The sequence below is a fragment of the Cibotium barometz genome, chromosome 17 (genome assembly GCF_041138505.1).
Source record: "Cibotium barometz isolate CiBa-2024 chromosome 17, ASM4113850v1, whole genome shotgun sequence".
NCBI lineage: Eukaryota > Viridiplantae > Streptophyta > Polypodiopsida > Cyatheales > Cibotiaceae > Cibotium > Cibotium barometz.
In genome coordinates, this window is record NC_141062.1 from 13,968,104 (window position 1) to 13,984,808 (window position 16,705).

At 44.0% G+C, this 16,705-nt stretch overlaps 1 protein-coding gene across 1 annotated transcript in view; it reads right to left on the reverse strand.

Annotated features, from left to right (window-relative positions):
- Positions 1-13,109: 13,109 nt before the first annotated feature.
- The window catches only part of LOC147629710 (uncharacterized), a 149,198-nt gene continuing 145,602 nt past the window's right edge, over positions 13,110-16,705 (reverse strand). Inside the window, exons 7-9 of the mRNA XM_086811255.1 lie at positions 13,747-13,821; positions 13,565-13,627; positions 13,110-13,465 (exon numbers count right to left, since the gene is read on the reverse strand). Coding sequence (XP_086667381.1) covers positions 13,291-13,465; positions 13,565-13,627; positions 13,747-13,821 — 313 coding nt within the window. The 3' untranslated portion in view covers positions 13,110-13,290. The remainder of the gene's footprint in view (positions 13,466-13,564; positions 13,628-13,746; positions 13,822-16,705) is intronic.

Consider the following 16,705-nt stretch of genomic DNA (forward strand, 5'->3'; position numbering starts at 1 on the left):
CATCATGCCTCCGTTCCATACCATACATTACAGAAGCACTCCCACATGGCGGTAGCTCCTAAGCAACATATCCATCATATGATAGGGGTAACTTATCCACTCTATGTATATTGATGGCACTATGTAATGCAACATGCAAATTGCTATTGAGAGAAAGAGCCCTAATAGTATCTCACACACTAAAAAGATTTACTTTTGGAGTATTATTTTTATCCTTGTTAACAAAAAGCTTATAAAATTGAAACTTGTCTGCATCAAGCTCAAAACCCATTTCACCTATATTCAGCCGAACGGGGTCTAGTTTTAAACACTCGCAGCTTAGAGAAAGGGGCTTCAGTGCAATCGAAAGTCCAACCAGATCAAAATAATCACAGACTGTAGATAATTTAAGCTAAAAAAATCTCTCATTAGAGGCCAGGCATAGTTTTTGTTTTGGACTGAGCCATACACAGTAATATTCTTTCTCATTATATTGTTCACAGTCACCAACAAATAGTGGGAGAAAAATGGCACAGAACAGACTCAACGAAGCTCTACCTAGATTTTTGAACTAGGTTGATCCTCTCCTTGTAGTACCACTAATAGCAATTAACAATTTTTATTAAAATATCCATTCTATTTACAAACAATTGATTACAAAAAATCTCTAAATATTCTTTAATTTATGAACACGTAGTGGTGCCATCAAAGCAGTTACCACCGGTAATGATCATGACGGCTCTGAAGATACTTTATATTTGTTTACTGGGAATGTTTATTTCTCATTAAACACTGAAGGAAGTAGAGTGAGTAGCTACCAATTGGCCACCTAACACATTTTTAACCTTCCCATGAAGAATTGAATGTTTAACCTTACACATTTTTAAACCTATAACTTTAAAAACAGACCACCACATACGCGGACGCTTTGAGCAACACGCAGGAAGAAAGGAGCGACCCACATTAGGAGTGTGGAGTTATTCTGGGAGATAATCAAGGAAAAGAGAAGAGGTGGAGAGAATCAGACAAAAGGTGGAGATATTCTGGGAGTGAATCATGGAGAAATTAATGGGATTTGATGCTTGATGTAAACTCTATAAATTGAGGCATAGCCCTAATGAGAATTTGCTGGTTTTTGAGTATCCATGCCTACATTAATCTATTTGCTAATTATTCACTAATTACGTCTTAATCATTTCTTAATCACTTTGTTAATCATGTTGATTCTAGTGTATGATCCACCGTAGCTCATCATTATGGTCAAATTTCAACATGGTATCAGAGCCATGCCTAGAATCAATTAGATTTATGAGCCCATTAGTTAATTAATTAGGATTAGTAGGTAATTAGCAAAAAAAATCAATTTTTAGTGAGTTTTTCATCTTCCCCTTCACCCCTAGTTAGTGGAGGACTCCATTCTCTTTGCACACATAACATTAGGCTAAGCCCTTTTAGGCACTTATAGTAGACTCATAGGGCTACACTCAACTCGATTCTTGTGGGCCAATTCAGCGCAGAAATGCAGATTTTCGCAGAATGAAGGGCGCCGTTTTTCTGAGGGATTTTTGCCATTGCTACTTGCTCAAATCAAACTGCTTCAATTCCTCCTAGCCCAAGGGGTAATCAAGCATGCTCTACAAGCTGGTGAAGACAGAATTGAGTTTCATCAAGTCTACAGTGAGATCCAAGCTCTTCATCAAATCTGCAGGTGACTTTGGTAAAACAGAGATTAAGCTTTCATTATTTGGTCAAATCTTGTGTTTCTTGGCTTAATCCTCTACTAGACTCATTGCTATTGATGCCTTTGAAAGCATTTGAGCTCATTTGAAGTGGAAGGCACTAGATCTGGGCTCCCTGCATACTCTGTTTTCTGCACACAAAACAGAGCATTAATTTGCTAATTAGTGATTAATCAGTGTTAATCACTGTATTTTGGTGCAATTGAGGGTTCAAATTAACCATTAGGTATCTGATACAGATCCCTATAACTTCAGATTGCAAATCGGAGTTGGTTTGATACTCCAACCATCCCGTACAAATTGGTTACCCTTGATTTAATGTAATTTTTGGGAAAATTGTGCTGATAAAATTGTGAAAATCATCATTTTACATTTAACCCTTGGTTAATGCCTGTAAATCTCACTCAAATTCAAGATTATTCATAGCCAGAGTTGCATTTGGAATGTGCATGAGAATGAATGCTATACGCATTATGTATTGGGCACATTGCATCAGTGTAAAAATGGGAACAGACACTGCCCTTGTCCAGAATAAGGCAAGAGGTAAGACCTCCCGCATAAATTTGGGTTTGCATTGCATAATGATACAAAATAAATATAAAAAGCCCAAAGGAACTATCAGCAAAACATTGAAACATGTTGCTCACATGGAGCAAAATGACCTGACGGACGAGCTCATGGCCCCAGCCATGAAAGAAGAAGAATATCTCTTCCCAAGAAGAGGATCCACACCAAGAAGATGTAAAGGAAGACATGGACACGAGAAGAGAAGCTGCCACAAGAAGAGAAGCTGCCACGAGAAGAGAAGCTGCCCCAAGAAGACTGAAAGAAGAGACGGACGCGTGGAGAGATGCTGCCACGAGAAGAAGACTGAAGACAAGAGAAGATGTGAGGCTCCAAAGAGTGAGGAGCCATGTGAAAATCTCTGAGAGAGAGAGAGAGAGAGAACCCACAACCCAATGTAACCTGCCCCAATAAAGTAAAACCACCTCTGAGCCACCGATGATGTAGGCCAAGTGGTAGATGTATGTGTGAGCACTTTAGTCAAGGTCGCGGGCACTTATAGTAGCCTTGGACACATTGAGAGAGAGAGTGTCAAGGACTATGGAGTTTAGGGACTTGAGGCACTGGTTGCGGGCTATCAAGTAAGAGGGAAACTTGATACAGGGTCCAGGTGTGCTAGGATTATTCACTTGAGGGGAGGTGTTGAAATATATAAGTGAATAGGGTGTGTGTGGGAACAAGCTCTTGGATAGAGGTTGTAAAAGAGGAGATGTAATTGCGAAAGAACCTGTGAAAAGGTGAGAAGAATCTACTGGGAGAGAATAATGGGTAGCATGAGAGAATTTAGGAGTGTGGAGTTATTCTGGGAGATAATCAGGGAAAAGAGAAGAGGTGGAGAGAATCAGGCAAAAGGTGGAGATATTCTGGGAGTGAATCATGGAGAAATCAATGGGATTTGATGCTTGATGTAAACTCTATAAATTGAGGCATAGCCCTAATGAGAATTTGCTAGTTTTTGAGTATCCATGCCTACATTAATCTATTTGCTAATTATTCACTAATTACGTCTTAATCATTTCTTAATCACTTTGTTAATCATGTTGATTCTAGTGTATGATCCACCGTAGCTCATCATTATGCTCAAATTTCAACACATCTTCCCTTCCTCCCATGACTTCCTTCAAAGGCCGCTTGTCGAGCAGAGCACTCCCCTACCCTTCTTTTTTTCAATATAATTACCCTTCTTTCTTTATCCCCATAGCTTCCATAGCTATCTCATTTGAGCTTTTATTATTATTTTTTAGCCTTCCATCACTGTCTCATTTGAGCTTTCCTTCAAGCTCTTAACAGTGCTACAAGCTACGTTTTTTTCATGTTTTACTGCTTTGAATGCTTGGCCGAAAGGGGGACTTATGAAGCCCATTGGGATATTCCAAAAGGAAAAAAAGAACCCAAAAACAGGCCATGCCAGTGCGGCCTGTTTCTGGGGTTTTTTTGTTTGAAAATATGCCCTAGTTATCTTCTTAGGACTGGCAACCTTAGTAATTTTTGAGGTCATTTTTCTATCTACCAAGCCGGCTTTTGTTTTTTAATGGTTTAGTGCTTCGAAGGACCAAGTTATGCTTGGCCAAGAGAAAACAAAAACCCCATAACTTTTTTTGGGGTTTTTTTAAATGTTTGTTCAAGCTAGAGCTTCTTCGAGCATAATCTTAGAGCATGCTCTTGATGATTATTATTTGGTTGCTACATAATTTTAAGGTGGATATATATGGTCATTTTAAAAAGGGCAGTCTAAAAGAATCCAAAAAGTGTGGATGAAGTCAGAGAGATGGGGCACTTTTAAGGCCACATGGATGGTTGGTCTTTAGCAACGTATTTATGTGGTGATATGGAGCTTTCTTGGGCTATAAAGATGTAGTTCATACTAGGCACCATGAATTTTAACTTTATTGACATTGTTGTGGTTTTTTTTAAAACCATTTTTCCTTCTTCTGTAGAAAAGCAAGCTTGTATTTGGGAGGTTTTGAAGATGTGTGGACCCATCAAAAGATACCTTTAAATAAATGATAATGCATTCATATAGATTTTGTATACTCATGATGTGTGCACTTATTTATGTAGTGGATGAGGATGGAATGCCACATTCATGATTTGGTTTTTGGTGATGGGAGGACACTTTCAATCTTGGATTTTAAGGGCTCGACTCATGTTTTTGTTCTTAGTATGCTAGCATTGGTTTTTGGTGATGGGAAGATATTATTAACCTTGGATTTTAAGGGCTCAGCTCATGTTTTTATTCTTAATATGCTAGCATTGAGAACTATTGTTATGCTCTCCAAAACTTTGTAAAGATTTTTTATGCTTTTGTTTCAACACAAATTTTTGTTTACAAATGTAAAATATCTTTACACACTTGGGCTTACACCTTTAATGTGTAAGCATCCCTCTTGCCTTGACGTATACTTTATTGCACATTTGATTTGCTATGAGGTGTTGAATGACTTTTTTTTTTGTGAATACCTTATCATTAGGGAAATGGATTGGAAATGGAATACAATGTGAATATGAATTCACTTTAGCTTTATGAGTAAAGTGCAATAGACAAAAAAAATAGCATCGAGAAATAAAATCAACTCTACTTTAAAAAACTTACAAACTTGCTCTAAATAAACTTGCTATATACTAATACTCAAAAACATTAAGTGAGCATTAAGGATGCATGGGGGGTTTGAGATGAAGTTGAAGGTTTATGGAGGTGATGTTTAAGACATAGACAAAGTTCAAGGTGATGCATAGTTGAATGGTCAAGTTTTTTGGTGATGTATAGGTGAATGGTTTTGTTTTTGAAGGATAAATGACTTTGTTTGGAACGATTAATGGTTGTGTTTTGATGTGGTATATGCTGCCATCTTCATAGGCAAACGTGTGGGGGAGGATCCATGTAGGGAATGTGTAGAGCTGAAGCAGGTCTGCACGAATGACCTGACTGATCTGGTGTCGTGATAAGTATAATTGAGGAGTGTAGAGACTGTATCTGAATGGCGGAAGCCTGTCTAGGTCTAGGCCAAGCGAGTGAAACCATGTACGGAGTCTATGGAACCAGCATCCCTCTACTGTGTCTCCAAACCTGAGGATCCGCTGGAGGTATATGATAGTCTGGAAGGCTGCATCGAGGACCGATGGTGAAGCTCCAAACTCTGCCAATAAAATCTGGTGGGGTACCGAAGGCTTGGCTCTGATGAGCCTGGAAAACAGTATAACATGTACCCTCTCGATCGCTCTCCAGTCGTCCAATCCGAGGTCGCAGGCCCAAAAAGGACTCCCATACATGGTGGCAGGTCGCACTAATGTGCCGAACAAGAGGGACTTCGTGTTCGGGTGCTGGAAATGAAACTGATGACACTGTCTCTCGAGATGCGCGAGTGAAGCATATCCTCTCCGCATCCTGTCTCGAGCCGCTGCTATCATAGTGAAGGAAGGCCCTGTGAAGACCACCCCCAGGTACGTGTAACATCTGACGACCAGCTCCACCTGCTCTCCTCCAAACACGAATCCCTCATGTCTCTGGAATGCTGAATAAGAGGTGTTGAAGATCATTACCTTGGTCTTCCCAAGGTTCACATTCAACTCCCTCTCCTGGCAGAACCTATGAAGAGCATCCAGGTGCATCTGAAGTCCCTGTGTAGTGGACGAGATCAAGACCACATCATCGGCATAAAGAAGAATCGGAATAAGAGCTCCTGCTAAAAATGATCTCTCCCCCCCCCCAAGGTCTGCATGAAAGTCTCTAGCTCGTCGATGTATAACCCGAATAGTGTAGGTGAAAGAGGACAGCCCTGTTTCACCCCTATCATGCTATGGATCTCATCGGAGAGCCTAGTCCTGGTCCTGACTCTGCCTGTGACATGCTCATATAGTGCTACTATAGCCCACTGAATCTGCGTGCTGTATCCCAACTGCTAGATCCGGTGCAAGAGATGGTGTTTGGGAACAACATCAATGCTCTCTTGAAGTCTACGAAGCAACAGTAGAGCCGTTGGCTCCGTGATCTCGCCTCCTCCACCATGGCCCTCTAAGAGTAAAAATGTGATCCAGTGTGCAGTAGTCCCTGCGAAATCCTGCCTGTCCCCGTGTTCTAAGTCTTGTCTCTTCTGCCTGCTCATTGATCTGGATCTCTAGAACGGATGCAAAAATCTTGGCCATGATGTGGCCAATCATAATGGTCCTGTAGTTTGTTGCATCTCCATGGGGTCCCCCGACTTGTGTATGGGTACTATAGTGTTAGTGAGCCATGTGGATGGGAGGCCTGTAGTACAGACTGACTCGTTAAAGAGGCGGCGGGGCTAAGGCATCAATCCCATGGGTTACAAACTCCGCTTGTAACCCATCATGGTCCTTAGCACTCCCGCTCTTTAACCGAGAGACAGCGTACCTAATATTGACGACAAAAAATAGGTCAGAAGATATGGGTTTGGAGTCCTGGGGTGGGTCCATAGTGGGCTGGTTAGGGATGTCATAGAGTGCAGAGGTGTAGGCAGACCAAACCCGGGGATTTGTGAGCGAAGAGTGGTACTTGAGGCGAAGGAACCTTTTCCAGAAGTCCTTGGAGTCACGGCTAAAGAGTAAACTCCTTAGCTCCTCCTCATTCCAGATCAGGAACTGACGTTTCTTGCGTCTCGTCAATCGCTTGTAGTCCTGCTTGGTATGTGCTAGGCAAGGTGCAAAGGTCTTCTCCTCGAAACGTAGGTGCTGACGCATGGCCCTACATTCGTCGTCGTACCAACCGTTGCATCTATAGGCGGGGGACGGGAAGAGTGGGTGGTGACTGGGAAGGAATCGTGGGCTGCTGTGAGCATGGACTCGTGGAAGAAATCCCATCTCTCCTGTGTGGAGTGTAGGGAATCGAGGTGGTAGGTGGTGATGAGCTGAGATAAATGGAGGCTGTAAAGATCGTCTAGAGAATGGTCAAAGTGAATCTCGAGGTATGGCTGTGGATCTGGATGTCTGGGTGGAGGCTCGTGTGTCATACGTGTGGGTGAACGTGATGTGTGAGTGGTCTGTAGATGGGAGTGGGTGTGAAACTCTAAGGCTATAAATGTCGGGGATGAGAGCCAGAGGACCCATGACGTAGTCAATGACGCTGCACGTGGCTCTATGCGAAAGAGGCCATCTGTGCAAACCATTATAGATAACTCGACTATGAGCAGAACGAAGATCCTATAAACATCGTCCGTACACTTGGTAACCTCCGCGTGAGCATCGTCAGAATGTCGGTCTAGGTCATGTGCCTACACTGTATGTACGATGATGGGGTCCTCAACAATGAAGTCTAGGATCTCTGCCTGTCTGTCCTGCATCCTCGCGTCGTTGAAGTCTCCAACTAGGAGGACTTCCCCGCGGCTGGAAAACTCTAACACATCTGCCGATAGATCCTCAAATGGGGAGACTTCGGGTCCCATGGTAGCTCTAGCATTTGCTGAATCACTAGGTGGGAAGTAGCACACTGCGACAAACAAATCTTTGAGAGGGGGTCTCTTGATGCGAACCCATAAGTATCTGGCATGTGCATCGCGTCTCTCAACCAAGATATGTCGTCTGAGATGCTCTTTGAATAGAACCGCTACCCCACCTGATCCCCTGACACCGCCTGTCAAGTGTGTCTGGTCCCTGAAGGCGGACTCCCAAATGTAGCCTATCACAAGCGGTACTCCTCGCTCTGGTGTGTCTCTGTTAGGAACACTATATCTCTACATGAGATGACCTCCTGGAAGTTCCCCGGAGAGGAAGTCAAGGAACCACAGTTCCAGGCTGCAACCCGGAGTGTGTCCTGTGGTCTGTGTGTCTCATGGGCCCCGTCCCGTCATGCAGTCGGAGCGGGGGTGGGGGCCGTGAGTGGCCTTCTAAGGGGTCCTGATATAAGACGTCCATCTCGTACCACCGCCCACTTGCCCTCCTTGCGGAGGGTATCTCTTTGTGTCAGGAACGCCTTGCGCTCGGTGACCTGTAACAGCATTAGGTCCTCGTCCATGAAAACCTGTGGGTGATCCCTGAGTCTGGCCTCTCATCCGTAGAGCCGCCAGTCATGCCTGCGCATCCCTGAATTGGATGACTAGGGGCTGGTGCCTGGTGGGATCCCTGTCGGTTCTGTATGCGTCAAGCACCCCGTGGTCCTGTACCCCCAGAGTCTGGGATACAAATGTCACTGCCTGGGCCACTGTTGTCACTGTTGTTGCAGGGAGTGGCTGAATGCCATGGATCCTGATATTGAGGGCCTTAACGGCCCTCTGCTGCGTCTTTGCCATTGTGGCTGAGATAGTGGGGTGCTGGGTGGGGGGGGTGAACGTCCACCCACTGTGTGGTCCGTTGGACCTTGGACTGGAGGGTGGTGATCTGCTCCTGTACCGCGGCAACTGCTGCTACCGGGGTAGAATCCAGGTGCTGGATCCTGGTTTGTACGGCCTGCATCTGATCTGTCTGGCCATGAAGCTCGGTTGACAGAGTCCTGTGTGACGCCTGCAGGATCTACATGTCGGTGCGGAGGGTCCCAATCGTGTCTATAAGGGCTCTAATCTGGAGGTCCCTGTGCGTCGCCTCCTCTGTCTCAGTACCCTAATTGGCATATCTCTCTGTGAGGACTCTGGCCTGGAAGAGGCTAACTGAGCCCCAAGAGAGGCTATAATCGTCTCCTGCACCTGGGATCGGTCCAAGAGGGCTCTGAGCTGCAAGTCGAATCTCGTGAAGTCTGTCATCTATAGATAGGTGGGGGAGGGAGTAGAACTGTGAGGTGGGGTCAATGATGAGGATGAGCCTGTTGGTGAGGACGTGAGGATCTGGGTGGGCTGTGAGGGGTAGAGGGTCGGGGTCGACTGAGAGAGGAAGAAAGGGGGGGAGACAGTCTGTGAGGGAGTGAAGGAATGGGTAGCGAGGAGAGAGGCATGTGTAGAGTAAGGAGTCGGGTATGGAAAGGGGGAGGGAATGGGTGAAAAATATGAGGCAGGGGTGGGTAATGTTGAGGTAAGAAGAGGAGTAGGGGAGGTTGTGGGGGAAGAGAGGGGTGATGAGGCAGGAAGAGGAGTGGGGGAAGAGATAACTATGTAGGGGGAGGGGGAAGATGAGATCAATGGAAATCCTGTGGAGGGCATCAAGATCGGTATCGATAGAGAAACCATCGGTACCGACAGTGCGGATACCGTCTGTGTCGGGGGGCCTGTGTGGAGAACTGTTTGGAGCCCGCTTGTGGAGCTCCGTGGTGTATCCAACACCTCCTTTCGGGAGCGTGTGGTGTGGTATCTGATAGTGTCATCCTCCGCGTGTGTCCCCGCTTTGCTTGTTGCTCGTATCCCGTTTGCTGATGTTTTCTGTGTTTTCTTTCCCCTTTTCTTTATTTTTCCTTGCCATTGTTGATGGGCTGGTTGGGGAGTAGACATAAGGATGAAGAGGCTGTGGGTGAGAGAGGGAGAGAGAGCCAGGGCATGGTCAGGCAGGTGGGGAGAGAGAGAGAGAGAGAGAGAGAGAGAGAGAGAGAGAGAGAGAGAATATTATGTATACAAGTAACCCAAAGTGAAGGTCTCTTCCATAAGCATACATGTAGTAGTAGTTCACACAATATCCACTTTTGGGATCTCCTCTCCTTCCTTACATGATTAAGGCATACATAGGCCAATTGTTGCCCCCTCTCTACAAGTAAAATTAAGCAGCTTATCTCCTCAAGATTTGCTAAGTAAAGAAGTATTTTAGTAGCTCCACCACAATGACAAAGATATTCATCCTCACTATTTGCACCCTAGTCTCCATTCACTACTACTGTTTTATATATTTTTGCAACCCCAACCCTACATGATGTATACACCCCTCTCCATAGCAATCTCACTCTATAGTAGTCTCACTCTTTTATATTTTTTCCAACCCTATATGTTGTATGCATCCCTCTATAGCAACCTCACTCTTCTCAATAAATTTCGTGGATATAGTAGCTTTCAAATACGCTCAATATAAAGAAGTTTAAACATTGTTGGTAGCTTGTAGCACACAAAAATAGCTTACAAAAAAGCCTCATCACCATTCTCTATGCAAACATCATTGCTTCAATTTAAGAGATAGTAGCCTAATACTTGTAGTCAACCTACATAGATCCACTCATTTTTTTTTGGCTAAGGATAAATCTTAACTCTTAAGGATCCATGTCATTTTGCTTTTAAAAAAAAGGGGATCAATCTCATGGGATTTTTCTTATGTAAAAATGGCAAAAACAATGTGTCCAATTTAAATAAGTATCCAAGTTGTTGCACAAAATTTAAATCACATAGATATGTAGAGCTTGAAGAGAGTTTCACGTCGATAGAAAACGAACAAGGGAGTCAAAAGTTATGTCTATTTTACTAAAGGAGTAAAAATGGCTAAAACAATATGTCCAATCTAAATCAGTATCCAAGTTGCTACATAAGATTTAAATCACATAGATGTGTAGAGCTGGAAGAGAGTTTCATGTCCGTAGAAAATGAACAAGGGAGTCAAAAGTTGTCTATTTTACTAAAGAAGTAACAATGGCAAAAAAAATAAGTATCCAAGTTGTTGCACAAAATTTAAATCACATAGATGTGTAGAGCTTGAAGAGAGTTTCACGTTCATAAAAAACAAAAAAGGGAGTCAAAAGTTGTCTATTTTACCAAAGGAGTAAAAACTGTTAAAAACACCTTGAAAATAATAATAATAGAGAATTACACAATTTTACTCTTATGGCTTCACAAACACTGATTTATATCAGTGGATAGGTCTTGAAGAGAGCTACATGACTATAAAATTTTGAGATTGGACACTAAAGCGAGAAGTTATAGGTGGATAGATCTTGAAGAGAGCTGGGACAAAAAGTTAAAGCCGTTTTAGTAAGAGGATAAAAACTGTCAAAATTGCACTCCTCTCTTGCATTTGTACATACTCTTGTCTTGTGGCTTCTCAATGATTCAAAATAGAGAATAAGGGTATGCCAATGCCCCTAATCCGAGATCTTTCCACATGCTCACTATTGCTAAAACTATTGATATCTCCAAAGAAAGGCGGTAATAAAACAAGGGTTACCTCAAGAGGTGCCTTTAAGATCACTAGTCTTTTAAAGATCAACTTCTAAATATCTCTTACTTTTATTATTGAAATGAGAATAGATAAGGCATAGAGGTCGAGTAGTAAAGACACACGAATGCATAAATAAAGAGGTTTTCTTATTCATTCCTTAATTTTTAAGGAAGGAAGAGCTCTATGTATAGATAGAGAATCACATCTTATTCTTGGCTACTATTAATATATATATCCTTAAGTTATTTAATCAAAGAATCCTTGAAATAAGGAATAATATGTAACCCCACTTTGAGCCCACATAAAAGTCTCTCAGGTACACACATTGAAAGTCACATCTTATTCTTGGCTACTATTAATATATATCTCCTTAAGTTATTTAATCAAAGAATCCTAGAAATAAGGAATAATATGTAACCCCACTTTGAGCCCACATAAAAGTCTCTTAGGTACACACATTGAAAGTCTTCTTAGTCCACATAGGACTTCTAGAAATATTCTTCTCTATTATATATTCTTTCTCACTCCTTCATATACTCTCTAGATGTCATCCACAAGCTTTACTGTATTTGTTATCCTATTTCAATAGGGTTGCTACTACGACATGTAACACTTTGATTTCCACATCACTAGACTATACAACCATACCAAAGTATTTATAGAGTATACTTATAGTATTTACAATGTGTACATTGCTAGATGAAATAGAACCTTAGAAAATATAAAACAAAAGGCAAAAAGTCATTGTTGGGTGTCATCACACTGTCAATCCAAAGTGGGTTTCACAATCTTCTTGAACAAGGTTTCACTTTATTGAAAACCACCCAAATATATACAAAAGTTAAAAATGAAAGACATTAATTTTCCATGTCACAGTATTACTGGTGGTGATCGTGGTTATGTTGTAGTAGCAGTGCAATGGCAATGGCAATGTCAAAGTGGTAGCAATAGCAATGGAAGTGATAGTGCTAGTAGTGGTAGCTTGGTAGTTGTGGTTATAGTAAGAAAGTGGTGGTGGTGATGTGGGCAAGCGTTTATGGTCATATTCGGGATGAAGACAAGGCATCCATTGGAGTAATGTCTTCAAGGTTTAACCACCATCCATCTCATTTTGGCATATAAGAAGCTCTCTACTCGTTTGCGATTGTAAGCGCGTGGATGAAGGGGAAAAAAACAATGTGAGGAGGGTCTGTTGTGTATGAGATTGTAAATGCAACATGACATGCAACCTTTCTATCCAACTCCAACCCCAAGATGCGAGATAAGAATTTTGGGCCAGAGAATACCACACACCTGTGTGTACACACTTCTATTAGGGCTGTAAAATGTCTTATTGTAGGTCCCCATAACTTGCATGTGTGACTCAAACTTCCATGACTGATATGAGCCATGCTTCTGAAAGAGAGAGGGGATACACCCGCCTCCCCCCCCCAAGCACCCACACACACCCACACCCACACCCACACCCACAACCCGACCCCCACCCACACACCCATACAGAGTCTCCACAAAGTATTCATATAATCCCTAAGAATTTAAATTAGCTTCCGTATGCATCAAGCTGCCAAGATAGGGGCAGCTGGGCAGTGCCATAGCCTTGCTAAGGCAAAGAGTACTCATGGAGCCATGAATTTATCGACTCTGATGGAAGGCTCACATTATGGGAAGGCGCTTAAATATGGGATCTCTGCACCAGTCTAGACGGGACAACATTGACAGAGGCACGTTGGGACCTAACAAAAGGTCATTGACAGAGACCCCTTGTCGAGTTCTTACTCTGTTGGACATACAATTTTTTTTGGATACATTCCCAAGTTGCAAGCAAGGAAAATTTTTGAATTTTGAATTTTTCCCAAATGTTTTGAGAGTAAACCTTCAAAATCAGAGATACACACACTAGTAATAGAGTGCTTTTCCTACCAATGTAATCCATCTGTATAAATAACGTTTCTCATATTTGGGAGTATAAACCTTCATAAGATCCTCCTCCACCTTTCACTTAAGCACTATTAGAAGGCTTCTCCTTGATACTGCCATCTTCCGTAGAGCTCTCTAGCAGCTCCGGTGCATAGCGGCGTGCAAGTACATCCAGTTTTTCCAAGAACTGCCTAGTCCGGTTCTCACCCAGGTGCTTTGCCATTTGCTTCCATCGAGTTAAACATATATGCCCAGACCTGCACCAAAGTTCAAGATATTGGCTAATGTTGGGCTGCTGCCACAAGCCTCGTTTCAAGCTACAAGCTCTGGGAAGGAAACAAAACTCTAATAACTACCTGTGATCCAAGAGGCTATCCCACTCCACTTCCTCCTCGGCACAGGCCCCAGATTCTAGCAGGCTGCATTCATTAGATGCCCGATTTAGAGATTAATGGTATCAGATAAGTCTTGCCTTCAAATTTAATGATATCAAAGAAACCTTGCCTTTGAATTCACAGCAGATGCATGCATAATGTACCTTTTTAGTAAGAAAAAGTCGTCTTCATTAGCCCAGAGCCCATCAATCACCATGGATGAGGCCAAAGTATAGTACCTAGAAAGCCATGGAATCAAATTAATCTCTTCTGGGATATAATGCATTCACCAGGTTATAAAAGCCCGATAGATCATAGAGAGCTGAAGCTCCTGTGTGCACCCTCTGAGCCACTCCTGTCCTGCGCCCCCCCAAGCCCCCCCCCCCCCCCCCCCCCCCCAGGCAATTCCCTCCCTCCCCCCTTTCTTGCCTTCTTCTCCGTCTCCTGCTCCTTGATCCCTCCTGCTTCTGGTCTACTCCCAGGGCTCATGTTTGCTCTCCACTTGGTTCCTGTTTCTGGTCCCATCCCTTTGGAGAACTCCATGGCAGTTGATCCACCTTCCCCTACCGAGACCGCCCTCTATTGCCAGTTATCTGATGCGGACCTCCAGCTCCTGTCAACCAATGTCACCTCTCTACAAGCCTCTTCCCTAGTCTACAAGCTCATTGTCGGTAGCTGACCAGCCAGGGGCTCGATTCAGGACCTCCTGCAAGCCACCTTGATCGGTGGGTAGAGACAGATCTCTGGCATCCAGTTCCTGGGAACGGCTACATTCAGGTGGAGTTCGACTCTTCCGCTTTGGTGGACTGGGTCCTGCTTCAGAATTGCATTACGCAGTGTTCATGCGTATTTCACTCGATCGCCCCACAGCTTCTCGCACGAGCCATTAGCCAAAGAAAGAGGGTGATCTTTCTAGGCCGAAAATTGTCCCAAAGCCTCTTCCAAAAATTTGAGAGGAAGCGTTGTGAGACGCCAAGTGACTGCCAATGTGCTGCCGCTGCCGGGGTGCCATCTATCTCTGGCATTTGGATCCTGCAGCCTAGCCACGCTCTATAAGCAAAGAAGGGGGCATCCAGAGTCTCCTCCCAATCAGCGGGGTCATGTCAAGTCCACTCGCCCGGGTCCCACTATAGGCGCGTGAGAGGTCGGCACTCCCGTATCCAACCCTCTGTAGGGTGCGGCCACTGAAATCCTCCAAGGGAAGCTCGGATCTCTTTAATCTGCCATGGGATCCAATAGAAAAAGTGAGCAGCCCACTGCCCCCATACACTCCGTGAACTGCCACAAGAATATCATGCCTAGTAAACACGCCTAGCCATACTGGGGGAGTCGGGTCTGGGATAGGAGTCAGCCACTAGCTAAGTCAATGTCGATGCTCAGCCTGCTATCTCTACCCCGGATCCCTGTCAAGTCTCTCTCCCACACCTCCCGGGGTAACTGCCTATGTGCAATTCAATCGCCCCTAGAGACCTGGCAGGTCTTGTACTCAACACACACCATGAAACATGAGGTCCGGCCCCCAACATATGGCCACTGGGTAAACGGATTAGGGTTCCAGACTAATGGCTGCTTAAACCACTCCTCTGAGGCTACCGGAGCAATCTGCCTAAGGGCTGGCCTATGGTGATCCCAAGCTTGAAACTCGCTGCAAATCTGTCCTCAAAAGCTAGATTGAAACCGTGGGCCTGCATCTCTGTGAGGATCCATCCGGTACTCTGCGGCCAAGAGCCCCCTAGACTGGGGTGCGGGCTTAAATCCGGGCCAAGAGTTCTTTTGAGGATTATGCTCTCGTTGCCACTTTATCCAATGAAGAGAAACCTATTTCCTTTGAGGAAGCACACGAAAATGATTATTGGATGCACGCCATGCAGGATGAGTATGCCTCAATCCTAAAAAATGACACTTGGTATTTAGCAGATTTACCTTATAGTAAAAAGGCCATTGGTACGAAGTGGGTTTATACGCTAAAGCGTGAAGCTCATGGTAGCGTTGATTGGTCCAAGGCTTGTTGCAAAGGGTTGTACTTAAGAGAAGGGCATAGATTATGATGAGACCTTTGCACCCACCTCTCATATGACTATGATCAAGTGTATTACTACATTAGTAATGCATCATGGTTGGAATGTACATTAGTTGGATATCAAGACTCCCTTCTTAAATGGTGACTTGCATGAGCAAGTTTATGCATCTCAGTCTCATGGTTTTGTTGAGAAGGGGAAAGAATCTAAAGAATGTAATATATGGTCTTATGCAAGCTCCCAAAGCATGGTATGAGAAGATAAATGCATACTTGGTTGCAAATGGTTTTCGCAACATTCCAACTGAGGGTACCCTATGTACAAAGAGAAGTAAATATTATTTTTTTGCTCATCATTTTATGTGTCAATAACATGTTGCTCACAAGTCCTAATGAGGAGAAGATTTCAGCCTTCAAGATTGAATTACAGAGGCGTTCGAGGCGTATGAGGTGTTCGACTGTCAGAATATGCAGCGGAGATGATGACCGAATCTGGGAACACGAGAGCAAAAACGCAGGCAGAAAAACAGCACAAGAGAGAGAGAGATGTAGACGTGTAACTCTGCTCTATATACACAAGAAGATCCCGAGAAATGATACAAATAAGGTATGGGGACTGAGGACCTATATATACCTCCCTAGAGGGCAGTCGGCCAGCATAAAGAAAAGTGCCCACGACTGCTGAATAGGTCCCACGACTGCATAAATGCAGTCGGCCAGCAAATGAATGCCCACGACTGAGGAAATCCAGTCGGCCAGCAGCCCAGTAGCCCACGACTGATGAACATACAGTCGGCTAGCACTGGAGTGCTCCTGGCATCCTCTAGCAACCCTCCCAAGCCTCAGAAAAATGGAAAAAAATAGAGGAAAAATACGAGGAGTGAGGAAAAATGATAAAACACCTGATAAGGGCGGGCACACCCACAACAAAGGCCCTGGTGTATAAATCTAGACAGGAGATGACTTCTAACACCCCCTCTCAGCTCCTGGCTGTGTAACCAACCACTGGGAGCTGGGGTGCCGCCTGAGCAAATCCTGAGAGAGCGACTTCGTGAAGAGGTCCACCGTACTGTCCTCTGTCGAACAGAACTCTAGCAAGATGTCAT